Below are 21,600 nucleotides of genomic sequence, written 5' to 3'. Positions count from 1 at the left end.
ATGGGTATCCAAGCCTGGATATCCAGCTGGCTCTGGCTGAGATACCACTTAAGTGCAGTTATTGAGAGCTTAGGCGAGAGGGCCTCAAAGCACAGAAAACTGCAGTAGAGCAACCTGATCTAACTTGAATTCTCACACTTCGAGAATTATAAGCTGATAAGGAGCATTACTGGGAGAACAAAAGCATGGGTTTTTTACTGATGCCCTCTGCTCATGGCACCAAGATATCTCTCCTCACATGCAACAGTTGCAAAAAGTTGTCATCCAAGGTCATGCTTAAAAATGCCCAGTCACTTGAACGACAGCTGCAACTGCTACAGACACCCATTCATTTAGTTAACTTATACACAGCAATTAAAGTGCTGGCCAAAGGATTAACTTTGGACAGCAAACTTTTTACTTGCAGTCAGTTTTCAAGGTTAGACTTAGACCCTTTAGAAGGAACTTCCAAAAAAGGTCTGTCCTCTTAGTCAGATAATGTTGAGCTAAGCAGAATTTACTAGAAGTAACGGACACTTTTTATGTCCATCAAGTCTAGTGAAAGAATGTTTTGGCTACCGAAAGAATTTTTACTGCTGCTAAACCAATACCAATGAACAGTATGAAATTTCAACTTGCTCTGATCTTTTGCTGCAAAAGCCAAACATTAAGGATTACTTATCAAATCCTCCTCCCAATCTCCACTTGCCTCCATGCGAGCCTTGTAAAAATCCACATCGTGAAGTTTCTCTTTGCATCGGACAAGCTCCATCTCCAGCCTCTCGACACGGTTGGCCCTCTCTCTCAGGGAGTCCAGCTCATCTCTGTATGCTCGGGCAGAGCGAGCGTCCGAGGCCAAGTGGATATTCTGAGAAGATAGACAGATTAAATAAATAAACGAAAGTATTCCTTGAACTATCCAAGTTTTTTTTTTTTTTTAAGGAGCAGTCATGAACAGAGATCAAATAATTTTCCTTTTGCGTATTTATGACAGAATTCTCCTATTAGCCAGTCAATTCTTTGCAAGACTGAGAGGCTCCTCAGCCTGCTGGGACTCAGACATATTCAATACCTGATGTTGCATGTGCTCCAGGCATGACTGGATTATTTGCAAGCTAAACAGATGAGACTGCTCTCACCATTTACGTAGGAAGCATAGCACTGCTATTCCACAGTCATACTGGTCAAACAGCTTGCTGGAATAACTTGATCCTTCATTTAAGAAAGTGTGGTGCAGTTTTTTTTTGCCTCACAATGAAAGAGATGTTTTTAAATTAGGAAGTCTGACACAGTGAAACAAGGCCACCTTACCTCTTGTTTTATTTTTTGCAGCTCTAGGATGAGCTGTTCAACTTCATGTTTAGAATCCACAAGCTGCTCAGACTTCTCTTCCCTGAAAAGGATTAGAAACTTAGTAAGCAGATTCTCTTTTTTCCCCCCGGAACACTACCGAGTATGTTTTCTAGGAAATTAGAAGGAAAGACAGAGGTCATCAAGGATATTCTGAACACAGAATTTTTGATGGCATGCCACCTTCATAAGACCAAGAGGTATTTTCTTGTGATACCATATATCATAGATTTGAGACTGCAACTATTTTTTTTTAAGTATTTCTGTTCAAATCTCGTTAGATATTATTGCTATCATAACTGACCTCACTATCCTCTGAAGTTCCACTTATTAAGTAGTACTGCTAGAGGAATGTGAAAGATAGACATGATTCTAAGGGCTCCCATGGGGATCAGTGCAGGGAAGCCGACAGGCAACTGTATTTTCAGTCTTAACTCAGAAGTGTCTCTAGAAGCATAAGATGCTGGTGACTCACAGCTCCTGCCGGACTCTTCGCAGCTTGGCCTTCGTGTCTGCCAGCTCAACTGCAAGGTGCTGTTTGTCTTCATTGGAACGCGGGTTGGCTGGATTTGGTGAGGAATCGGGGCTCGGTGCTTTCAGAGGACTTGGTGGTTGCTGAGACTGTAGATAATCTCTCTCTTGAGTGAGATCTACAATCACCTGGAAGTAGAGAATAATACGCGATATTAAGGAGCATATGAGGAAAGAAATCTCTAACACGCTCACATGACTAGATCAACATTCAGTCTATTTTGCTTGGATAATCCATACAAGTTCTTTAAAAGTAATCACAAAGTCACATGCATGACAGAAAAGTCAGGCTAATGAAAGGAAGGCACCAACCCCAAGGATCTGAAGGGAAAAGAGCTGATGAATCAGTAAGACATAGGGTTGATGTTACACAGGAAAAAATGAAGATGACACTGGAAACAAAAACAGCAGGTGTTTCACTGGAGAGAGTCAAGCGATGACTAATGTGAATGACGGAACAGACAAGCAGAGACAAAATTCTGAAGACAATCACAGTTTGAAATGCTTTGGTCTCCACTGCACGCACTCCTCCTACCAATCAACGTACCGCATCTGAAGCGCTTATTTAAGAACTGATTGAAAAGTCAAATATTTCCACAGATTTTCAGAGGTGTAACAGAAAGGCTCAGAATGGAGACCAAAAGCACAAACAAGACAGAACAGAAGAAAGAGATGATGCATCAACTGTTCCACAGAAGCTGTATATGACAGAGGTGTCATCGTACTTCTGTGCACTCATCTCTCTCATCAATGAGTCTTTTGAGGTGGAAAACCATATTCCTGGAGAGAGACTCCAGTTCTTCTGGAGCCATGTCCGGCAGCTCCAGCCACTGTAAATCAAAGACATTCTCCTGGTTGTGAGTCACCTGAAAAGAGAAAAAAAAAAACACTCACTAGTCGATTTAAAATTTTCTCTGCTACATATGCTGCAGTGCCCAGACTCATCTACTGGTCACTTTAAAAAGATAAAGATACCACATTTCACCAAAAGCAGGCTGGAAAGTACATAGGCATGACTACCTCAACTTTAACACTGGCCAGAAGTTTTTAGCATCCAGGTTTTTGATAATAACAATAATAATAAAGACTGAATTTTAAGAGTCACCAGGTGTACATTATGGCCAATAAGACATATGTTTGCACAGTAAAACTTCTGCAGCTGTCTTAGTTCAGGCACTGGGGCAGTCACTCCCTGAACAAGAAGAGAGTAGATCCCATGGCTGAGCAATGAGGCTGGTGCCTCACTGTGAGCAGCCCCATTTCCAAGTGCTCTGCAGCCTGCAGGTGCTACAGACAGGGGGATCTCACTCAGCTGGAATTGCCTTTTACTGCTGCTAGCACAGTTTGTTTTAACTGTCATCGTGCACAGCTGGTTTCCTCTCTATCGTTTAACAGAACTGTCAGTCAATAGAAAGGCTCTCAAGCTCAGTTAAACAATGTTTCTGGTTTTGCTACAACCATGTACTTTATTACAGCTTATTTCAAACAAGTCTCCCCTGAAAAGCCTTTCTTAGAAAGCAGATATTTGAGTGTTCTTGCCTTAGACTTCCACTATTTGTTCTTTAAATTGTAGTTTATCAGGCGTTTACGCCTGCTCTCCAAGACCCAGAGCTCACAAACGCTGCTGCCTACCCAGCAGAGGGCGTTTTCACCTGGATTTCTCTGCATCTCCAAAGCAAGCTAAGCTGCCCCTGAGCACCTAAACATTCTCCCTCCTTTTACCAAGTCCAAGAATATTTGTCACTGGATCAGTCTTCTGTTTAAAACAGAACACGCGTCTCATGGCAGCTGCAGAGTACTATTTTCAAGACTGAGTTAGGAAAACACTGTATGAAGCAACCAAGGCCCTGAGGAGCCTTCATCTCACCTACCACTGGACTCAGGCGTCTGAACTGCTGCTACAAATAGGACTTCGTGTCCTAAACCGTACATTCCTTTTGAAAGTATTTCACACCTTCTGCCTTACAGACATATCTTCTATATGAGCCTATAGCTGGCAAGACATTTATCACTGCATCTTTTGGAAAGAGCACTGAGTAAAGTAACATTCCAAACACCTGCCATTTTATCTTCCAATTTGATTGCAAAACTACTTGCACAGCATAATCATTTCTCTCTAAGGTTGATAAAACCCATTATGAAACTTCAAGTATTAGCTTTTTATGTTCATGCTTACATGTCTCAAGGGTTTTTTTTTTGCTATCAAAGTGAAGATAGACTGAGCTGAATCCTACCTCCTGAATGTGGGCCACGATAGCAGCTTGTGTTTCAATATCCAGTTGCTTTATTCTTTCAATAAATTCTTCTTTTCTTTCACACTGTTAAAAGAAAATACACCCTGAAATGATGGTACAAAACTAAACACTTTCTGTAACATTTTCTCATTTAAAATAACAAAGCTTGTATTGCTCATGACAACATGTTCAAGATCTACAATTTGGCACCCTCTATGAGATAACACTTTGTTGCACAAATGGAACATGAACTGAATTATACATTGAACTCCTGAAACTTTTTAAAGTCAGTACAACTAAGGCTAAGTTAAAATGTTTGGTTTTGCTCTTTAAAAACAAGCCCAATACACAATGAGATCAAGGGATAGGGTGACAGCCAGGGGAAATCACCACAGTTTCTTTAATGAGGTGCACAAACATAAGCGGGGTGAACAAAAGCCCTACATTTATACTGCAGCACTCCTCCCGCCTGCTCAGAGCTGTGGCATTTTCCTTGGTTTTGGCAATGAAAAGCAGTGCATCACTTTAGAGTGTGCTCACATCGAGCCTGCATTTTGCTTCCTGGACATTAAATCAACACATGCTTTAGGTAAAAAACAGGACTGAGGAACTTTCTGGACAAAAATTAGTTACATTTCAGACAAACAGATGCTAATGAGTCTTCTACTGATGATTTTAGAAGAATCAAACATCTCCCATTCTACCTCTGCAATTGTACGTTAGTAACATTATAGTGCAGACTTGTCATTAGAAGGCAAAAGAAGTTAAATATTTCTGAAGATTTTCTTAAGCTAGTTTTTCTACTATCTACAGGGGCCCTTTTGGGTGTGATTCTGAGTCTTATCATTCATTTCATTGGGAAAAGGCCCAAAACTGTAAACATGTGCTGAAGATGGAAGAGAAAAAAAAAAAAAGAAAAAAAAAGGGGGGGGGGGGGAAAAAGCTTGCCAAATCAGGCCTTTATTCTTTGTGCTGCAATGTAACAGTGAGATAAGTTCCGAGCAGCCATAGGAAGGCAGCATCACCCTGACATAATCAACTTGACAGGGCTGAGCAGGGTAAGTGTCCTAGGGCTCGACAGACACCAGCCAGACCAACAAACAAGGTCACGGAGAAGCAAAGGCTGCCGAGGCCCCCATTGTTCCCCACGGTTGGGCTGCTGGGCAGAACACAGATTTCTTTATCTGGCAGCTGTGTGTGGCGCTGCAGAGCTTCCCTTCTGTGTTGCCTGTCCATTTATTTTAATAAACATGACAAAATTGTACACATGAATATACAGAGTATTTATTCATTTAGGATTTTCTACCTATGTAATATTCAAAAAATGCAAATAGGATTCATTAAACAAATGTGTTGAGACTGTTAGCTCATCTTTACACTAGCACATTACTATTACACTCTTACATATATTAAAATAATATGAAAATAAACAAAAAAATCTTTAGAACAACACTGTTCAAAGCTTATCTTTTCGTATTCTGCTCCTAAAGAGAACCACTTAATTTTAAGATTACACATGCTGTGATTGATTCCAGTATTGGCAATAAACTGGGACTACTGCTGCCGTTTCATTCATCTACTGCATCTTTTCCCAGTTTCAGTTCATATGCTACATGAAATAGCTGGAAATCTGTTAGTTCAGCACTCATCTTTGGCCAGATTTTCTCTGCCCCACAAAAAAGGGGATTAAAAAGAAATTATTTTTCAGTTCTTTAAAAAGCATTTACCTGCACAGCACAACCCAGAACCAACAGCAGGAGCTTCTTAATTTCATCCATACTTTTACCTAGAGACAGACAGAAGGGAAAGGAAAATGATAAATAAAATTAAAAAAATAAAGGAGATACCTTCTTTAAACAAGCGCCTGAGTAATATACATGTGACTGTTTTAATGGTACTGTATTACCCACGTAACTATACAGCTTGTATGGATTAACTTGAAATCCTAAATTCAGCAAGTCTTTTCTACAGCATGCTATCATCAACTACCTTTTCTGACACTTCTCTTATTGATGATTTTCTTTTTCCTTTAAAAGGTTTATACATATGCCTAATGCTTGCTCTTATTTTAACAGAAAAAAATGTGCAGGAATATGTCAGGAAAATTACTCTCATGCAAAGAACTTGTTCTAACTGTGTGACATCTATTTTACAATTACAAATCTTCCCTAAACTGCAGAAAGTCATTCTGAGCACATAAATTCTCTTTACCAGATACGTTTTAGAACCTAATTCTGCTGCCGCCGTTCTGCAGCAAAGCATGTTCACACTTTGAAGTGAAAACCTCATGTATCCCTCAAAGGGATACAAAGGAGTGATGCAGAAGGGAGAATTTGCAGCTAACCATATACTCTTGGAACCACATAAGGTAAAGAAGCAAGGAATCCTGCTGCAGCCAGGCCTGCATGATTCCTCCTAAGGTTAAGAGGAGGCTGCACAGGGGGACTGGCATGGCCGTGAGCCAACTCCACATCTCCTTTCAACAAAATTAGAGGGTGGATTGCTGGGGAGCCAAGAAAATTACATATATCAAAGAGGGACGACAAGAGACTGAAGGCAAAGGGCTTCACAGAAGATGGAAATTCACTCTGCAGCTAACAAGAACCACCAAGATTTGAAATGAGACATTCACTAAAAGTCTGACCCCACCTATATAAGGTAAATAAGAGGCGAGAAACAGGCTATGCAGTTTTCTCACATCCCTGTATACATTTGTGTTTAAGCGCAGGATGAATATTCTCCTTTTATAGCCTGCTTTCCTCAAGCATTTAGTTATTCCACATATATATATATGAATTCCACACACACACACACATATATGAATTCCACACACACACACACACATATGAATTCCACACACACACACACACATATATATATATAAAATAATTTCTGAATTCCAAGTTAGAAGCACAGGCAGGACCTCAGAGTGGGGAGGGGGGTCACGCTGCTTCACACACTGCAGTCCTGTGGCTGCAGAAAGGCCCAGAGAGCCCAAGTGCCAGACAAGAACCTCACATGCCCCACAGCCACATGTGGTGAGTGCTTAGGAAACGAGGCGCTTGCTGGTTTCCTTTTAACACACATATGCCCTAAATAGCCTTTGAACATGGCTTGCTTTTTAAGTAGATTTTTCAACAACTTTCACAGAAGTTGATTTAAAAAAATCCTCAAGAGTCTTCTACAGAAAATACCAGTATAGCTTATCCTCAATTCTCAAATGTCACATTATTTGCTATTAAGACTGCAGGTGAAAGTCTCTTCAACAATGAAGATTTTTCAGAGGTGCCGGTTTCCACTCCACCCTGCGGATACAACACTGGCTCAAATTTTTGCATATCCTGCAAAGAAAGAAGGACATAACCTTTCCTGTTCTCCTATTCCTTCTATACAGCTACAGTTTAGCATAAAAATCATCATCTCAGTTTGTGATCATTTATCATTCTAAAATGACATAGCCTTAAACATAGCCAGTGTCATAAAAAGGCTACTTCAGGATGGTGTTTTTCTTTCCCTGCGACAACAGATGTGCACGAGGGGCACTGCACAACCCTGCCAGGTGCATTACCCTTAGTTATTAGCTAGGTTAATTCAACAAGGTCAACTTGCTCTCTACCCAGCGACTGGGTGGCCCTCAGAGGCCCTTTGCTCTCTACCCAGCGACTGGGTGGCCCTCAGAGGCCCTGTCTCAACCAGGATCCACCACAACATCAGTGAGAAATGGCAAACTCTGTGGCAGAGAAAGCCAAGGCAGAGCTTATGGAAAGCAACGAGAAATTAAGAGGCCTGAAGTAATCATGAGACAGTTACTTTGCTACTACTTTACAAACCAGCCTTTGGCAGTCAGCAGCCCACATAAGTCAGATGTTTTTCAAAAATGTGTTTTTAAGAATATTTTCATGCTTGCAGACATGCTACACACATGTAATAAAAATAAGACCATAGTACCCACTAGAGACACTTTTAAGATTACAAGTTCTAGATAACACATCTTCTCTGTCGACACAATTGTTTTAAAAGATGCTGTGCACATGCCTTGAGCTATGCTTCCCTTGTAATTATAAAATTGAATAATTGGGATTATATTAAATTATTCAATAAAGTAGAGTACAACTGAGGTGTTTTCTATAATCCCAGGATGGCAAATTGGTAAATTAAGGGAAGTATAAGACAATTGAATTGTGAAAAGTTCAAGGCGGGACTTTTCAAAACTTCTACGAGGACATAAGAAAGGCTTGACATTTCTTGCACATATGGAACAGTGAAATATATTTGGGTGGAAGTGGCGCAATAACTTTAAAGCACTCTGAGATCATTTACATGCAAGATAGATTTGAGCAAAGTTTTCAAGCCTTGGAATTATTTATAGGAGATATTTAGAAGAAACAGGGTACAAGTAGAAATCAACTGTTCACCCATTTTTAAGTGCTTTACCAAGATTTTTTCAACTAAATCCCAGAACAACCCCGGAAGGCCTTGATTACCTCTCCCCCATTTCCCACACACAAGGCTGAGGTGCCCAAACACAGTGCCCACGGTCACCAAGTGACTCGGAAGCACATGGAGACCCATGACATGAGGCAGGAACTAGGATTCACACACAGGACATTGCGCTCATGCTGTAACAAGTGCTGAACAAAAGCAAGTGATCTTTAGCCTTAACTCCATTATACCTCTTGTACAGTAATTCATGCTGTGTTTTCCAAAAGGCCTGGTTTGTGTTGATGTAAGGAGAAGGCAAAGCTCCCCCTGTACAGTGTGAGTAGAAACATGCAGGTTCCCTTGCACGAGCTCATCAGGACAATACAAGGCCTTCCTAGATGGCCAAGAAGAGTCTTCCGGGTACCCCTCACCCTGTGTCTTAGCTGATCTTACCAGGAGAGATTGAGTTTTTAGGGTTGGTTGTTTTTTATTTTGCTCGAGATAGACCTCTCAAAATTCCAGGGCAGCTGCTGTCAGGTTTCATATTTGGACACTGCAGATGAACCAACCAACCTGGGAGATTCACATGGGCCCACCTGCTCCCAGCAGTGAGATGTCAGGTGGGTTTTCTTGGAGGCAGGAACCCAAGCAGCACCTGGACACTCTGTGAGTGTCTTTGAACTGCAGGGCCAGGAGACCCCCGCCCCACCCCACTCAGAGAGGACTGAGAAGCAGATGGCAGCAGCCAGGAAGGCAGCAGGCAAGGGGATTAAGAGACACCAGCACAGCTGCCACAGTGAGGATCAAGGTATAGAGACAACACAGAAAAGCAGGGAAAAACAAGAGAGGGGTAGGAAAAGAAGGAAAGATAGCAGGGAGAAGTGTGCAAAGAACAGAGAGTGAGCCCAAACACATTACATTTGGGGTTTGTGCAGCTTCTTTGTGTTTCAATATGATTTTCCTCTAAGAGACCTGAGGGAAGGTCCTTGATGTGGGTGGTGCCTGCAAGCAGCGGCCAGGGGACCCACGTAGCAGGTGGGAAGTGGTGAAGCACACGAGCACTATTTTCCCCAACTACAGCAACATCCTGGGAAAAAAAAGCAGCTTGAATTCTAAATTTGCACTATTGAGGCAGTGTTTTGTTATTAACTCTATATTTTAATGAGCCTTTGTGTCTCGACAGGATTTTCAAACAAAATAAGGAAGGAAACCAAGCATGAAAAAACATCCCAGTGGGAGTCTACATCTTTTATGATTTTAATGAAAAACTGTTTCTATGGACTTTTATTAGCAGGGATTTGGGGCTCAGTTGTACACAAACTTAACTTGTCATTTGAAAAAGGTATCAAAAAAAGTTAAAAGTCTTGGGGAGGGGAGGTAGGGGTGGATGGGAACTATGACCATTACAAAAGATTAACAGCCATGATTTTCAGACACACTCACCAGCTGAGCTAACCTGGAAACTGAGAAACTAAACGAAGCAGTGCTTCTAAACAGAGGTTCAGAACTGCTGCTGTTTATTGATAATCCTTCCAGAGGCATGGGAATGAACCTGGCCATGTAAAGTATGCTGAAAAGCAGAGGAAGTGAAAGATGATTTCACAGAAGCGCACTCATTATCAGTATGCTAATGATTCTCATACTGAGGATGAGAAGATGTGTGATTTCTTGTAGGAATTTCCCAAATACTTTAATTACTCTCAGGTTTCTCTTCAGCTCCCTACATTCTACTTCCTCTTCTCACCAGCTATCTTTACAGCTTTTATGCTCATGGACTGCTCAGCTTTTATGCTCATGAACTGTAGACAAAATTGTCCCCGCCTAAAACAAAATGATTTGAAGGACAGGAAAGTAGGTAAAGGTCCTAAATCCAGCAGCCATGTGCCATGTCCTGTGTAAGAGCCCAACTACCATGGCACATGTAATAGCGGCAGCTCTGTTTCTGCAATGGTCTCATGTTCAAAGCACAGCCATAGAAGCCCTCAGCAGTCCTGAATGCCAAGTGACAAGTGGGAGCTGAAGAGCAAGAACAGCATTCTCGGCTTCAGAGCTATTCAGTTTATGATTTAATACACATAGCATCAACTTTGGGCAGTGTTTCAGAAGGACAAAGTAAAATTCTCAATTGAACTAGCAAACAGACCACTCTGAAACATCACGAAACATCATTACTAGGAATAAGTCAACCAGATGCACTGTATAACGATTTCATTGAGTGATCTAATAACCCTCTGTGCTGGGTTGTGTGGCATTAATACAGAAGTTGAGCCTTCCCGGTACAAACAGCACGAAGCAATACTCTATTTGTTCCAGGAATGTGACCACGAGATGATTTTCTTCTCCCCAGTGTCAAGAGAGGTCTTTCATTCAGATAAATTACCTAGGGAAGACAAAAAGTTGGACTCTGTTTCTCAGATCCATCCCAGCTTCTCAGACCATCTGCACCTCATCCTCCCTGGCATCTACTGCTGCCCAGCTCCCTTTATCCATCACTGTATCTACAGCTACCTCTTCCAAGACCTTCTTTCTCTCTCAATCTCTGTCCTGGACCACTGACAGAGAATGCTTCTCCTCTTCCCTTCCTGCCAATTTTAAACACCTACTTGTTAAGTAATATCTGTCTCATCTCCCCATATTGCTGTTATCCGAATCATCTCACTCTCCATGAGCTTTCCCCGAGTTCCTCCGTATTCACACCAAAAAGCATCACTTTCCACATTGATGACTGCTTTACTCTCATTTCCTTTTCTCCCAAACTAGACCAAGTACTTGCTGCCTTCCTGCCACTCCTCTCTTCAAGGCAGAAAGAACCCAAACCAAACCATACAAACCATGATCAAAAAAAAAAAAAAAAAAGACCCACCAAACAAACAAACAAAAAAGCACAAAACAAACAAACACCCTCATATATCTGACAATTATCTGGTCATGACTCACCAGACACTACTTCTCCCTTTTCTTCTTTGTGAATTCCTTTCTACTCTTTTGACTAATTTCTCAGTCCTCTCCTCCCAGGCTTTGTCAGCAATCAGACAGGTGATTCTTCCTGCAACCTCTGCTAGGTCTCTACTTCTCTAATGATTTCTTCTGCACATGTTAATGACAATCATTTACCTAAGGCTAGCTCAAGAACTTCTCTGGAAGTCCTGCACTCAGGCAAGGATGCTTTCAGAAGCAAGTAGTATCTCCTGTATCTCTCTATGCTAGCCTTTCTTCACAGTGTACAAGCTGGGACAGGTTCTCCAAAGCATTGCATAATATATCCAAAAGAGAACTTCACTTCTTATGTACACATATCCCATTATTTTCAGTCATCCACCTATCCCATTTCTGTATTATTTAACTTCTTTTCCCATGTGTTCTGGTGAATCACGCTAGCAATATCAATAACCACTAAAATATACACAGTAAAAAATAGCACATTTCAAAAGATAACAATAAAATGATACGAAAGTTTGTTTTTAATCAGAGGAGCTAGGGATAAGAACATATGGGTGATGACATCCTTCCTACAAGAAACATGTCAGGTGCTTTATTGAAAGAGTGAAAGCAGATTAACGTGCTGCCAGAGGGCAGCAAGTCACAGGGTTCTCAGAGCCATGGTTAATGCTTTAGTGGGAAGCTGCACAGAAACGCAGGACAGCTTTCAAGGGTGCCAGCTCCTCAGGAACCAATGCTGTGGCTACTGCATTACAAACCTCCTGCTAGCTGTAATTCAGGAACAGCTAGGACAAAAAGCTAAATATCCTTCCCCAGAGCCACAAGCCAGCAGAGATATCAACTTGTTGCCCCAGATATGGCTCTCCACTAGCATCCTTCCTAATGGCCCAGGCTCTTCCCATTCCTCTCTCCCTGCCCACATGCCTAAGAGGGGCAATAGCTCCAATTCCCTTCATGCCCCTCCCCAATTCCAGCAGCCCACATTGTACAGGTCAGGCTGGCAGTACAGACTTCACTCTGCTTCTTGGCAAGGTGTTCACTTACTCCTCAACTTGATTTTACTGCAAAGATATGAAGCCATACCTTAAACTTTCAGTGATCCAAAAACTTTAGGTTTATCTCCTTTTTGATATAAACTTTTCTGATATAAACCTACATATGTGATTGCTGCTAAGAACAGCAAAAGGAAAGCTGCCAAGGACTCTATCATTTGCTTATCCTGGACATGTTGGTTACCATGTCATCTTCTATCACTGCTGATTCAGTTCACCCAATTTTCCTTCACTGGTAAAAAAAATTTACTGCCCTAGGCACTGGCATGGGAAGAGATGGAATAGGCATGCAGAAATAAAAATCTCAACCCCAATCAAACTCTTCATTTTTTAAATGCAGTTCCAAGGAGAAGTCAGCTTCATTTTCCTGTTAACGAGCATTCATTTTGTCTCACTGAAGACACAGAAAATTGACAAGAGGAATTGCACAGGTACAGGGTCACCCTTCCATGACAGAGACTGAGGCATGTACAAAGAGAAACTGAGGCACAAAGCTCCCGATGCGCTGTGCACTCCACTGTAACATTGAGCAAATCACCTAAGCAGAATCTGAACTCATTAACTCCCACATGTGTCTGAACAAATAAACAAGCACATGCACTCTCACATTTATATACCAGATATTATATCCCCTTAAGTAAGTACGTACAATAAGCATTTAAGAGACTGAGGCTCAGCAGAAGCATTATTTGTACACAACTACAAGTATGCATAGTTTGGTTATAAGAAATTTTTTATTAAAGAAAGTACCAATTTTGCTTAGCATTTAGAGCAAGGGCAAGAACTCAAGTTACTCACCAGAAAGCGGATCTTTGCCAATCATTAAAACATTTGGTAAATTCATTACAATCAGCTGCTGGAGGACCTCCTAAACAAAAGAAAACATGAGGCAGAGTTAAGCATGAAGGAATCCCAATCAATCACATCACAGCATGCCGGGCTCCATCGATTCCTGAGCCTTTAACGCGCTGGCAGTCAGAGGTCACAAGAGGAAGCCCCACTTCAGAGAAATCCCTATTTGAAGATGGCATCAAGTTGCAGAGCTGACACACATCCATTGCCTCCTTTAACAGCAGCCAGTACAGAGAGTAGAGGGTCCCACGGTGCTGATCAAAACAAACACCGCCATGCCAGGGTACGCCCATCAGTCATGCCTTTTCCCCAGACATGACCTATATTCACTCCATGCTCAACATGCAGCTGTTGTCATGTCTCAGGGCTCACAAATGCAGCGGGTTCTAAGGTACCTAAGCCCATCTGTGAAGTTTTGAGTAATTCAGATAATTGCTCTAATTATTTCATGGTCTGAAATTTTAATGACAAGCAGGATAACACACAGGAGGGGAGCAACTGAACAGGTATCTACACTGCTTGGAAAAAATGGCCTAAAGTTTCAGATTTGCTTTTGTTTTTAAAAGGGAAGAAAGCAGATATGTTTAAGTTAAATCTCATTCGCGACTCATGATGTAATGAGATGAAATGTCTTATTTGCAGGAGGAAGCAAAGGAAGTCTGACATTGCCAGTCACGTTTAACACTTACATGTCAGCTGCCTGCAGCTTCACTGAAATGTCCAAAATGAGCTTATGGGACAGAGGAGACTACAAGCTGTGAGGTAAGTAAATGCTCAAAGGTGGACAAATAAATGCACTTCAACGGGGCTACATATGGCAATATGCTCAGTCACAAACCCAAGTCATTTGCTATAACATTCAGAGCCCAGAAATATGTTCCTAACTTCAACCTGCAGTTACTAGCACTCAGCTCAGATGATCTGAATAAAACATTAGGCAAGTATTTTATTTCACAAAGGCTTAGGAGAAAAATGGTTACGTGATTAAAGCCCTGTGCAAATTCCACACAGAGCTACCAAATGTTTGGCAGGTGCCTGTCCCCTGTTTGTGTTTCCCAGACCACTTCCAGGCCATTAGGAGGGCACACACACTAACACTTGCATGGAATTCAGAGCCAGGGGAAAAAAAAAAAAAAAAGAGAGAGAGAAAGAAAAAAACCACTGTAACCAGGCCCTGAATATAGGAACACATTTCCTGAAACAGCCACCTATTCACTGAAACGCCTTCTCTTTCAGTTACCAGATTGTTATTTCTCTGCTTTCAAATTCAGAACAGGAGAAAAAAATAAACCTAATGGAAAGAGGAAATATTCTAGTGTGCCTGCAACCTTTGATAAGTAATTGGTGTGGATGTTTAAAAAAATGTTATGGGATGTAGCACTTTTTTTTTTCCTCCAATTCATATGTACAACAGTCTAACTAGCAGTATTTTTCTGGATAGAGCAGAAATATTTCAGTGTCACAGACTGTATTTTTTGGTGCTATTAACAGCAAAGACCTCCATGCAAGGCCAAGCTGGGCTATGCTGGACAAGCCACTCAAAAGTCACCAGCCAAAAGCATTTATGGCTTGTGCACAGAAGCCCCATTAACCAAGGCTATTTGGCACTGCTCCCCAGCACGTGCAGCACAGACTGCATCTCGCAAAACACAGCTGCACTGCAGTGTCCACTCACATATTTCAGTATCTGCGCCCACCAAACTCTCCAGCTTTAACTAGTGACATCCATGGCCAAAAAAATAGAGAGCCCGTTTTTATCCACCGCTTGCACATAGCATGGCACTGAGGCAGGAATGCAGAAAGAATCCTTGTTGTCTTTGTGTAATCATCAGATCTGTGGCTCTTTGGCCAGCAGACAGACACAGTCCCGCAACCTTTATGCTGCGAGCGTTCTCATGCGCTCCCTCTGCAAAGCCGAGCGCACCCTCCAACTGGGCTGTGAGCGAATGCCCTTGGAGCTTATTCCCAGCAGTTAGTCTGGCGGGATTCTGACAGTCACTGAACACAAGCAGAAACAGCCCTGGATCAGTGAAGAGTCATCTCTTAATTCAGATTAAAAGATTCAAACTGTTGCAGGAGGTAATGCTCTCATCTGTTTATTTTTTTTAAGTTATTTATTCAGATACGTATCTTTATTGCCCTAAATGCCTTCGCCTCAGATTATTCTGATAGGAATACCCAGCCATTATACAGTGTAGTTCAACAGGTGATCTTTAAGTGCTTTATAAGAGGCCAATATTGTTAGATCATTATTTTCCAAGCTTAAGGAAGTGACACAGACGTTACTTCAATTAAAAGCACAGCTTACCAACTGAGCCGTACTGAGATGTACCAACAAACCATTCAACCACCCAGCTACAAACGTGCTGTGAAACACATTGGCCAAAAGCGCTCCCATTCACAGCCAAGCAGATGAGTTTTACCTCAGCTTTTGCATAGGTTAAACACAGAGTCAAGTTAAGACCGTTCAGGTGACACACAGTGACTCGCTAGCAAGGACAGTGTAACTGCGTCTCAGAGTCACCGCTCAAGCTCCCACATCTGGGCATACAACCAAAGTCCCTTCCTCCTCAACAGCAAATCAGGGATCCTGATCCATCTTCTATCCATCTGTCAATATTTCCTCATTTTCCTCAGTTGAAACACCAATACCAAACCATTTTACCAGACCTAAGTCTTGAGAAAGGTAAGACCATGCACAAAAGATAGGATCTGGAAGAGTTCCCAATTAACCACAGCTCTGGAGCAATGCTCCCAATGGCAGTACTGGATGTCAGGTTACCTGCAATACCATAACTCCCAGATGTGCAACTAGGACTCTGTGCTTCAGTCTGGCCTCTCTGCCCGCCTCACACTCCTCAGCATGGCTGGGACAGCACAGGCAGGCAGAGCAAAGCAGGACTTGCCAACACCTTCAGCAACAGCCCATGAACCCCCTCACTGCACTCCAGGGAGCAGCTGTACAAGCAAAGATACTGATTTCTCCTATGAGAGACCTTTAAATCATTTTTGTAGAGCTACTAAAACTTGATTGAAGCAGTAAAGATTACAGCAACAACACATGGTAACAATTTCCCCACTTACCAATACAATTACGGTTTGAGCAGCCAGCTTTACACCTAGGCTAATTACCAACTCAGCGGCCAGAACCACAAGCCAGGAATCATCTATCTCACAGAGACAAATCCTTACCATGTTTCATTGCTCCATAGAAGATTCATGAGAGAAAAGCATTTTGATACCAGAGGGATCCAGTTCAGAAGTGCTCCCTGGCAGGCTTTAGCACAGCTTAATAGGGGTGCCTGAAATTCTCCTCTTCCCAAGATCAGAGTATTTTAAGGTTGCACACACAGGCAAAGATCTTAGCTCTTCTGTCAGCAGTGATGGGTGTGAGAGCAGATGCTTCTAGGCAGCAGATCATCACTAAATGTTAAACATCAGGGGCCAAATCTTACACTAACCAGACGAGAGCCAAGCTCTGTGTGTGGAGGCCACAAGGATTTGTGCACACAGAGGTTTGTGCCCCATTTCTAGAGGAGGGGCTTTCAAAGGGTAAATCAAATGCCGTGCTCAGGCCCTGCTTTCACACGGAGCTCTGCCTGCCAGAGGCACAGGCTGTGACCCCTGCAGGGATGGCTGCAGACTGCAGCAGCTGAGGTCCTGGTGAGGACACATCCAGGGTACTGTCCCCAGTTGAGAGAGGGATGTGGAACCACTGGAGAGAGTCCAGCACAGGGTGAGGAGGCTGATCAGGTCCCTGGAGCATCTGCCCTATGAAGAAAGGCAGAGACGGCTTGTTTAGCCTGAAGAAGAGAAGGGGGGGGGCGCGGGATGGTGCACAGGACATGACCTGATCGGTGTCTATAAATACCTTAAAGGAGGGAGTGAGGTAGATGGGGCGAACTCTTTTCAGTGGTGGCCAGTGATGGGACAAGAAGAAAGCCACAGACTGAAGCATCAAAAGTTCCACAGAAACTTAAGGAACAATTAAGAAATTGTTCCTTAAGGACAGTCTTGACAGTGAGGGTGACAGAGCCCTGGGACAGCCAAGAGAGACTGTGGAATCTCCTTCTTCGGAAATCTTCAAAACCTGCTTGGATGCAGCCCTGTGCCACATGGCTCTTACTGACCCTGTGGGGAGGGTCAGACTAGGGGATCTCTAAATGTCCCTTCCAACCTCAAAGATTCTATGGCAGCTGCAACAAGGAGACCGCCTAAGCCTGAGATAAAGTTTGCTGACAATGGCCATGCATTACAGGACCGACACCCCAAAGGTTCAAAAGTCTAATCAAATCACCTAGAAATCATAAGGTTAAACACAGCAAGTGCTTAGTAACCTTCTCATCTCTAAGCTCTTGGAGCGCGCTTAATTCACATTTGCAAGCTCTCTGCAATTACTTTGCTAAGAAAGGAGCTTTAAAAAAAAATCCCTCCACACAGATTCAAGCACAGAAGGCCTCGAGGGAAAAAAGAAAGAAAAAATACAGAAGAGACGCACACGAGATTCAGAATACAATTCTGAGCACTGAGTTAAGCACTTAGGCTTATTAAAAGCTGAAATAAATAACTGCTGCTACCTCTTTCTCTTAGCTGAAGGATTTCTAGGAAAAATGTTAATTCAGAATACATTTTACAGTGTCTACCCTGGGTAACCATAACAGATGCACTGGCACTTTCCAGTCTTAAGTCACCATTATCATATATTAATATATGTTATTTTCTAACAGGGCAATGGGTCCCCTTTGAGGGTGTAAGAAAAATCTCCTGGGACCACACTAACCTTTACCATAGAACTGCTTCTTAAAAATACCTGGGGAACAGCATGGAAGAAACTAGTCTCAGGTAATTAGTCTGGGCTGCATTTTTAACAGCGAGTGTGCCAACAACTCCAGTAAAGCCTATGTTCTTGCAGAGAAGTAGGCAAGGAAAATCCCCCTTTCCACAGCTGACAGGCTGGATAAAGGGAATCTTCCCCCTGCATAGTGATGGGTAGGGTAGTATTGGCCAAGTAGCTTCTAGCCTTCTCCTACAGAGCTAAATAAACCTCCTCCTGAATCCTAAGCAAGACCATAGGTGCTAAATAAATTATGTCAGGAGAATGGCAGCCTCCTGGCCATTGTAATTCAACACTCAGACCAAGCCACTCTATTTAAGCTGTTGTTTGGCTATAAAATGCTAATTGCCCAGCTGACTGGAAGCCAAATGGTGCTTTCCCAATTACAATGGCCAGGAGGAAAAACCATCACTAGCTGCATTTATACAAGAAAGAACAACCACCCACTCAGAGAATCTGGTTTAAATTCCAGCAGCAACTCAGATCAAGGGGGGCAAGAGATCAGCAGTCCTCTCTGTGCACCACAGTCAGTATTTCTCCAATAATTATCACCTAGACCTGATGCCACAAACACGGCTCGGGGTGGAAAGTATTTGCTGAAGGAGGCACTGTATGTTTAAACCAATTCAGTACTCAGTTGTTCTACTGAGGTGGTCGTAGCCCTGGCCATCTGCACCAGCTCAGATGCCCCAGCAGCAGTCTGGGATGGCAGCTTTGTCCCCAGATTTTTTTTGGACACTAATACAACCATAGGATGGGACTTGCATTTACTAGCCAGGATACACTCCAAGTCAGAGATGGCAAGAACTGAATTCAAGGACTTCTGAAAGCAGAACTCTCTAAATACGAGGATAAGACTGATGTGCAGTTTTTCAAGTCTCCATTTTTCTTTTACATACCAAGGAAGACAGTCACGCCACATCCCACAAGGAAGCGGTGGTGGTGATGTTTAAAATGAAATAGCCTTCCAAAGTATATTCATATTTTTAAAAGATTTTTTATTTCACTAGCGTTACCTCATTTATTGAGGGTATCATGGAAACAAACATCCTACAGTCCATACAACAGGGTCCCATTAAAGATCAGACAAGTTGATGCAGGCTGATGCCAAAGAACTGAAACAAACTGATTTCACTGACGTGTTTTCCATGTGCGTCGCAGCATGCGAGCCCACCTGATGGCACTCCTCACGTGCGCCTCAGTGCTCGTTTCCCAGCCAAAACACTACATATGTGACAAAATTTGATCAAGAACTTTGCTCATCTCCACACCAATAGCATTTTTTATGTGATGGACTGCAGGATTATCCCTCTTTAAAGTTTTTCTCTCTCCCCCCCTTCCTTTTTAAAGCAAATTACAAAACACACTTCTAAAGCTCCTTCAAGTGGAAAACCAAAGGCCACTAAAATAACTGTTGCCTCATCTGCTGCAAATAATCAGTTCTGACACTCATGGGTAGGAATCTCAGTGGGAAGGGACATGAAGGAACCGCATCTGGCCTTTCCCTTCCTCAGCACATGTGGGGTCCGCATAACTAACCAAAGGATGGAATTGTCAAACAGAAAGGTAGGAACTGTTTTTATTTTTAAAAATATTTTGACAGCACACAATAGGATAACATTAAAAAAAAACCAAAAACAAGACAACAACAACAAGGATAGACAGATCATCCACTAATCCTTAGATGGAGTATTATCATGGCTCAGGTTTGGGTATTTACATTAGAGTAGGGCAGAGACCCCAGGCAGCAGCAGAACCTCATTTGCTGCAAGTCGCACACACACAGACAGACAGTGCTGGCACTGTGCTTGTCTCACACACACAAGGCATCAGTGGGCAAATGGGAAAACGTGCAATCAAGAAAGGAAACAAAAATATGATCCCATGGTTATAACGGGCACTGCACACTCACATATTCTTATAAACTGGTTAAATCAACTGACAAAGAAAATATATCACTCCAGACATAAGAATAAAGCAAGCCCGGAAGTGGGCATTAGCTTTAAGATTAAGTGCTTTTAACATCTCACAACAAAAGCTATCTGTACTTAAAGGTGTGCGTATGTGCATATGCACACACAGGTAGATCTGCATTTTAGGACACTATTTTACTTTAAGCCTAAGGAACAAATTACATGAAAGTCTCCCCACAGTCATACAGGAAGCAATGGTTTTACTTAAGTGGAATACAAAACTGTACATTTGCTTCTGAAATGCAACATGAAGTGTTCAATAGCTACATAGCAGCATATTTCTTCTTCTCACTGCCTCCAAGGCGAAGCATTTCTTCTAATGCAACACATTTCCGCAGTTGTGTCTAGGGGCAACATTGATTTGACCCAGAAAGGAGAAAATCCAATCATGGAACACTGCAGCCTCCAGCTTTTATTGCCAGCAGCATCTTCTACTAATTTTACTTCCTCACTGAAAATAATAGTTAAAAAAGACACTATTGATTTATCCTCAACTTCTCTCTAAATCACGTGCAAGTAGCTTCATATGTTTGTAACAGCACTCAGACAAAATTACCCTCAGCTTGCATTTACTTCCATCTTACTACTGTCCCGGGGTGGTTTATGTAGTAACAGAGAATAAGAAATACGTTAAAGGCCTGTCACTTAAAATTAGACATAACGAACTAAAATGCAATCCATCTGTTCGACAGGCTTCCAGCCAATCTCTGGCGGTCTCTAAGGACCATAATAGTTTAGCCTAACACATTAAGAAGAAACACCACAGAAAAAAGTTATCCAATTCACAACCTGAGTATATTTTGGTGGGAAAACAAAGCTGAAGTTTGCAAACATTTGCAACTGAAGAAGCCTATTTCAGCTTTTAACTCTAAAGCCCAGTAACAAGTTATGCCAGCCCATACATAGAGTTTCTAGACATAATGAAACAACTAGGAATTAAAATAGAACGTGCCCATCAAAAAATTAATATCAAGCTCATAAATGGATTTCTATGAAAATGACAGTAAATGCATTTGCTATCATTTTTCTTAATAACTTCTTTTAATATTTTCAAGGTATTTATAGGGATCACCAAACACCTAATTGGTCACAGGATATTGGCTCAAAAATGCTCTGAATCTGGTACAAAATTTTATACAGCTTGAAAAAAAAAATCAAAGAGGAGAAATAAGAGCACTAGAGGCAAGCACCCCTGCAACGTGTGGAGCTGATTTATAGAGGTCCAGAGTTAGAAACCTACACAGCAACCTCAACACTGCAATTTGTGCCTCCTGGCCCAGAAAAAGCACCAAATGCTCTGCAACAGCAACTCACATGGCAAAGATGAACATAAGGCAACACCTGGAGAAAATAGGAGCCTAAAGTACAAGACTGCAAAGAATGTGGAGACAGGAAGAAATAGGAATAGAGAAGAGGTATGAACACAACATCGC

General features: G+C 42.1%; 1 protein-coding gene across 1 annotated transcript in view; it reads right to left on the bottom strand.

Annotated features, from left to right (window-relative positions):
* Positions 1 to 21,600, bottom strand: part of CCDC88C (coiled-coil domain containing 88C) — an 87,555-nt gene that overhangs the window by 36,950 nt on the left and 29,005 nt on the right. Inside the window, exons 4-10 of the mRNA XM_026046588.1 lie at positions 13,307 to 13,376; positions 5,822 to 5,880; positions 4,095 to 4,178; positions 2,586 to 2,726; positions 1,805 to 1,989; positions 1,291 to 1,372; positions 689 to 847 (exon numbers count right to left, since the gene is read on the bottom strand). Of these exons, the coding sequence (XP_025902373.1) occupies positions 689 to 847; positions 1,291 to 1,372; positions 1,805 to 1,989; positions 2,586 to 2,726; positions 4,095 to 4,178; positions 5,822 to 5,880; positions 13,307 to 13,376 (780 nt within the window). The remainder of the gene's footprint in view (positions 1 to 688; positions 848 to 1,290; positions 1,373 to 1,804; positions 1,990 to 2,585; positions 2,727 to 4,094; positions 4,179 to 5,821; positions 5,881 to 13,306; positions 13,377 to 21,600) is intronic.

The sequence above is a fragment of the Nothoprocta perdicaria genome, unplaced genomic scaffold, assembly GCF_003342845.1.
Source record: "Nothoprocta perdicaria isolate Ctin4 unplaced genomic scaffold, notPer1 scaffold_108, whole genome shotgun sequence".
NCBI classification, from domain to species: Eukaryota; Metazoa; Chordata; class Aves; order Tinamiformes; family Tinamidae; genus Nothoprocta; species Nothoprocta perdicaria.
Note: the sequence above shows the minus strand (reverse complement) of the source record. Positions and strands in the feature narration are given on the sequence as shown.